The sequence below is a fragment of the Pinus tabuliformis genome, chromosome 3_1 (genome assembly GCF_031772625.1).
Source record: "Pinus tabuliformis cultivar Carrire ecotype Pingquan chromosome 3_1, CPIR1, whole genome shotgun sequence".
Classification (NCBI taxonomy): Eukaryota; Viridiplantae; Streptophyta; class Pinopsida; order Pinales; family Pinaceae; genus Pinus; species Pinus tabuliformis.
In genome coordinates this window covers 274,940,156-274,946,364 of record NC_142301.1, presented here as the reverse complement: position 1 = coordinate 274,946,364, position 6,209 = coordinate 274,940,156, and the positions used below count along the sequence as shown (strand labels likewise).

At 35.5% G+C, this 6,209-nt stretch overlaps 1 protein-coding gene across 1 annotated transcript; it reads left to right on the top strand.

Moving 5' to 3' along the window:
- The first annotated feature begins 227 nt into the window (after window positions 1-227).
- On the top strand, window positions 228-727 carry LOC149186858 (protein SPIRAL1-like 3). The gene is made up of 2 exons (XM_089412696.1): window positions 228-537; window positions 650-727. Exons 1-2 carry the CDS (start codon window positions 313-315, stop codon window positions 725-727), a joined length of 303 nt encoding a protein of 100 aa, XP_089268822.1. The 5' UTR covers window positions 228-312.
- Window positions 728-6,209: the final 5,482 nt, after the last annotated feature.

Here is a 6,209-nt window from a genome sequence, read left to right as displayed (position 1 = left end):
GATTTAATCATGTGGATCTATAGAATTCGGCTTGTCAACATGGCATCAGCTAGCCCATCTTCTTCCCTTGGTCTATTCAATCGATATTTCATTATATTAGCCCTTGTATCTTTTAGATTCGGATTTCGTTTATTATTTTATTCCTAACAATTAGCATCAAGTTCTCCTATTTAAGGTTTGATATTTTATCAGATAACCACAGTATCTTCTGGCTTCGCTATTTATTGGTTGCTTTCTATAACAACAGTTTTATACTGGTAATATTGTTCTCATATTCTCTCTAGTTGTATATTTCCATAACATTATTATACCATGAGTCGTGGTATTAGCAGTGGTGGCGGGCAGAGCTCTCTGGGTTACCTTTTCGGCTCAGGTCAGCATCCAAACGCTCATGCAACCCAAGAAAAGCCTAAGACTAAACTTCTTCCCAAGGACAACTCTTCAGTGATAAATCCAGAATCCCCATCATCAACGATGGTTAAAATTTCCAATAACTATCATCGGGCCGGTGGCCCAAATAATGGGAATTTCATTACTGTAAGTGGTGTAAGTGGTTTATTGCACGTGTTTTGTTTTCTCTTGCGTTTTCAGTCTCAAAAACTAGGTTTTCATGCTCTTTTTGGTTCATGGCATCTCCTTCTGCACGCAGGAACGGCCTTCAACAAAAGTGCAGTCTGCTCACGGAGAAGGATCATCGCTTGGGTATCTCTTTGGAGAAAAAAAATGAGAAGAATAGTTATATATATATATATATATATATATATATATATATATATATATATATATATATATAGTAACGTTGTGTTATATATGGTGATAGGGCAATAAAGGGATATTTTTATTTGATGGAGGATTCTGTGAATATCTCAGACTCGGAGGGGTCAATTTTTTAATATCTTTTATTTAGTGACCTGAGATTAATGTATATATGGTGATTTTGTAATAAAGTAATAAAGGGACATCTTTATTTGATGGCGGATTCCGGTAATATTTCAGAATCTGAAGATGTTTTTCTTAAGTGACCGTGAGATCCGTATATTCCTGAAATCTATAATCAACATCAGTATATTCCTGAAATCTACATATATTCAGTAGTAATAAAGAATGTATATTTATGTTTTATGAAACTTAGGTTTTATGAAGCTATAAGAACTAGGGTTTCTGAACTGTAGTTTGTTGATGCGAAGGGTAAAATTTTTTCGTATAGTTCACTGTAATATGAACCGTTTCCTTGGTTTTCTAATATAAGAGTTATGTTGATGGAATTAAATTTTCACAAACCGTTTGGCGTTCTGATATGAATGGATGTAAGATAAAGCCGATTATCTCCTTGCCGATATTTGAGGTTCGATATCAATTGTTCTTATTCATATTACCTGCTGAACTTCGGGCGTCGGAATTTTGTTATTACCGTCGGCCTTTGTGTGGAGAACAAATAACCCAGCATTGTGATTTGTTGACTGGAATGATCTAACATAGGCTGGTGAAATATGCAAGCGAAATCTGTCCATGTTTATAACGAACAGTTTTCATCAATGAGCATAGATGCAAGCTAATTTTAATTTATCCATTGTTTTAGAAAAGCAATTAACTGTCAGAAGTTAAATGTGACTAGACAGATATGTTAAAGTATGTTATTACATAGAGATGCTTATACATTTAATGTTATTAAACATTTAGTTTCATTCATCTTAACATTAATTTATTAAATAACCGGAGATTTAACAATTTATTAAACATTATGTTAATAGGTATATTGTTTGATCTGGAATGGGAGAGACTCAACCATTCATTTAACCTTTTATTTATTATTATGTTTATAGTTATGTTTATTTTGAAATAGGTTTGTGGAATTGTAATTTAATTATAATTACTATAGATTTATTTTAAGTAGGGATCAAATTTTTTTAGAGTATGAAATACAATATTATTTTTCATTGTTTAAATTGTATTTTTGAATGAGTTGATATAGTACCAAAGAAGTTTAAATATAAAAAATAATTATTTTTTTTTATGATATATACACAATTTTTTTAATTATATATATATATATATATGACATTAAAATATTTTGTATATAGAAACATTTTATCACACAAATTAAAATAGATTTTCTAATATTAATGTATTTTTACTCCCCTAAAACAACTCACCTCTCTTACCACCTGTTTCATTTTGGACCATAAAATTAAAATCCCTTATTAATCATTTAGAATGTGTAACTAAATTTTGCACTACAATATTTGTCCCCTTCACATATCATCTCAATGAGAAGCCATAGTCCGCTTGGCGTTGGGAATTCAAGAAGATAGTTGGCCTAACTAGCAGCTTAGCTCGAATCGAACAGTGATATTTGTTGTTGATCTCTGACTTGCAATGATGGCGAGGGGTCAAACCACATGAAGTCGGCCATACTTCAGAAATGCCTTGAACCTGGCCATACTTGAGAAATGCCTTTTCAGGCTCAACAATTCCTGCTACAAGGACTATCCGTACTTAAATCCAGAATGAATACCTGGAAATCTGCGTCTGCCAAGAATTCCTATTGGAATATTAATTCCAACTGTCGTGCAGGGACAGCGACGACAGCCTGTCAACTTCTGAATCCGCCATCACACAGCACGAAAACAGCTCCAGAAAACCGCTACCTTATCGGACCGCCTTTGCTATGCAAGGGGTATTCATACAAACTCATCCGATGCAATCAACTTTGGACGCATGTCATCTGTACGTTTTCAAAACCACTTTTTTATCGGGACATAATGTTCGGGCAACTTGATCGAGCGATGATCGTCTGATTAAATTCTAGGTTTGAAGCCGTTCGATTGAGTCAAACTTTAATGAACAGGTCTGCACCATAAATTACTTAACGTGAAGTGAAAGTTTTGTGTTTGACCGCAATTCTGTCAGCGAGGTAATTTAATGATTTTACAGGGGTTCGTAAATTGTTGGTGAGGATTTTAATTTTATTATTTTTCTATCAGCGAGAGGTATGGCCATAGAAAAGTCGTATTCACGTGTTATGTTTTATTTGATGTATTGGATATGCATTGCAATAAAAAAAAAAGAAGGAGACCCTCACAGTAGTGCGAAAGCAGAATATAGAACAGGTGTAGCGTGAAAGAGGAAGCATGCACAGCAGTGCATAAGGAGTTGAGGGCATTGTTCATTACATACATATGGGCAATGAAATGCACAGCAAGTGCGGATCAAAAAAAAGGAAACCAGAGCAGAGTGTGAATGTTTTTTTATGGTTGAATGAAAATGGGGACAACACGCAGCAGCGTAGGTAATGTCCAATTTTTGGTATTGTATTGGTAATGGCACAAGAAATTGTATTGTCATGTAATGGTTTCTGTTGTTCATTGAATATGCAATGAAACACACAACAGTGTGTAGAAGAAAAAGAACAGGGCCGTGGGAAATATTTTTTGTTGAAGTTATGTAAGGAAACAGAGTAGCGCCTGTAGGTAATTATTTTTGAGAATATGAAGTGTAATGAGTGAGGGTAAGGGCACAGCAGTGTGAAATGAAAAACCAGAACAGAGTAATGTGAGATGGCATGAGACGCAGCAGCGTGAAGAAAAATTTATCCACAGCAGTGCGAATGTGTAATGTGTGAAGCAGCGTGAAATTTTGTTTTTGAAAGCAAATGGAGAATGCACAGTAGTGCCAAGAAAATGTGCGAAATGAAACAAGAACAGTGTATGTAATTATTTTTTTATGCTGGAGGTTTTACAGAGCATGTAATCCTTTGTTTTTGTGTTGGAGGTTTTTTGTAATAGGCATGAGCATATGATGAAATTATTTTTCTTTACATCAGTAAATGTAAGACTTTGTTTTTACAGCAGTAAATGTAAATGAAATTTTTACACACAGTAGTGTAAAATCTCAGAAAGAGACAGAGTAATATTTTGTTGTTGAAATGTTTTCTTGGTGAATCCCTCTGTTAAAGATGAAGGTGTTTTTCAGCACAGTCTCTTGGTGAATCCCTCTGTTAAAGAGAAAGGTGCTTTTCAGCACAGTGTCTTGGTGAATCCATCTTTCAAGAGGAAGATGCTTTTCAGCATATACTAGTGAATCCTTCTGGTTAAGAGGAAGATGATCTTCAACATAATCTCTAGTGAATCCCTGTGTGTGAGGAAGATGTTTTTGTAAAAGCAATACTGGTGAAATCCCTATGTTAAGAGGAAGACTCTTTTGTTGTTTGTGGAACTGCATCTGAAGCAGTGTTGGTGAATCCCTCTGTTGAGAGGAAGAATCTTTTTTTTGTAACAGGCAGTTTTGATTAAGGAATACAAGTTTATTTTGGTTGAGAAACTCTGCTCTGCTCAGAAATTTTTTAAGCTTCCCTGTGTTAAAGATCCTGTGGCGAAAAACAGAGCATTGCTTTGTGTTCAGTTTATTTTGTTTTTGGGATTTTACCAGAAAAATCCCCAACAGTGGTATCAGAGCTAGTCCAGGCTCTTTGAAGGTGTCAAAGAAGCTGAAGGAAGGAGTTTTTTTTGCTGCAACAACTTCTCCAGCAGAGTGAAGTCTCAGGCAAAAGGATCCAGGTATTTCTTAGATTAATTTTCTGTGTTGCTATTGAAGAAACAGTCAGTGATTTTAAATACATAGTCAGGTATTTGAAGCATAGTTAAAAATGGCAAGGTCAAAGAAGGAAGTCTCCAATCCTTCTAAGGATGTGTCTCCCTCTACTACTAAAATAGAAAACAATCAATTTGAAAGCATTCTATTTGAGGCTCCAAGGTTCAATAGGAACTTTTATATATGGGAAATAAAAATGAGGACTTTCTTAAAGTCTCAAGGGATTGAAATTTGGGAATTAGTGATTGATGATGGCAAGATGGATAGAGAATCCAAGGAGTACAATGCAAAAGGAGCAAAGACAATCTTGGATGGGTTGCCTGATTTTGTAAAGAAGAATCTAGGAAAATATTCATCAGCAAAGGATATATGGGATAAACTTCATGACCTTCACGCAAAGGGAGCACTGACCATGACCATCAGTCAAGAAGGAAATTCTAAACCCGTCATAGAAGTTGAAAATGAGAAGGTTGACCTTATCAAGCTTCAAGTACAAGAAAGGGATGAAGAGCTCACCAAGCTTAAGAAGGAACTTGATGAAAGAAAAAGGAAGCATCATGAAGAAGTCATATCCATGAAAAATCAATTGAATAAAGCAAAGAAGTAGGAAGATGTCTTGTTAAGTCAGTTTGAACAAAGGCACAAGAGAGTGAACAAACTTGTAGAAGAGATTAGACAGTACAAGGTAGAGGTCTCCTCCCTTAAGTCTGAATTACAATAAGCCAGGAAGCAGGCACAAGAAGCTGAAAAGAAAATGGAGACCAGTCAAGTAAAGAATGAAGAAATCTCCAAAATCAAGTCAGATATCATCTCCCTTAAAATAGTAGCAGCTGAAGCTACTCGTAGCAAGGAAGAAACTGAGGAACAACTTGCAAAGAAGAATAATGAGTGTGAAAGATTGGAAGAAGAGATTGTCCTCCTCAGAAAAAAGGTTGAAGGGATGAACAAAATCATGAAGAGCTCTCAAGCCTTGGATGACATGCTCAGCTATCACAGATCTCCATCTGATAAATCAAGACTCGGGTATGTAGGTGAACCCTCAAACAAGAATGAAAATGCTTTAAGCAAAAGAGATGTGAAGAAGCTAGAAAGAAATTGTGATGCTCCTAGTTCCAGCAAAGGGAAGGAGAAATATCAAGGTTACAATAGAAGAAATCCTACTCCAAGTAGAAAACCAGCTCCAAGAAGAAATGTTGATGATGTCAAAGAGGCAAGAGGCAATGGTTATCATCAAAGGATCTCAAGGTAGAAAGGCTTCAGAAGTACATCAAGGAAACCTCCATCTCCCAGGTACCAAAGTTCATTTTTTGGTTATTGTTATTCTTGTTCAAACTTTGGTCATATGGCAAAAGACTGTAGAGCATTTCATAGAGATAGATGTTATAGTCTCCGACAACCTCCAAGAAACAATTTTACAGGAAGAAATCATGAAATCTTATTCATGAACAATGTAGAATGTTTCAAGTGTCATAACATTGGGCATATGGCACGTGATTGTAACTTAACATGGGCTCTTACACAAGCTAGACCCACACAAAAGAAGAAAGTTACACAAGTATGGAGAAGGAAAGAAATACAATCCGAAAGTCTTTTGAGCTCCCCAGCCAATCTAAGTTTCT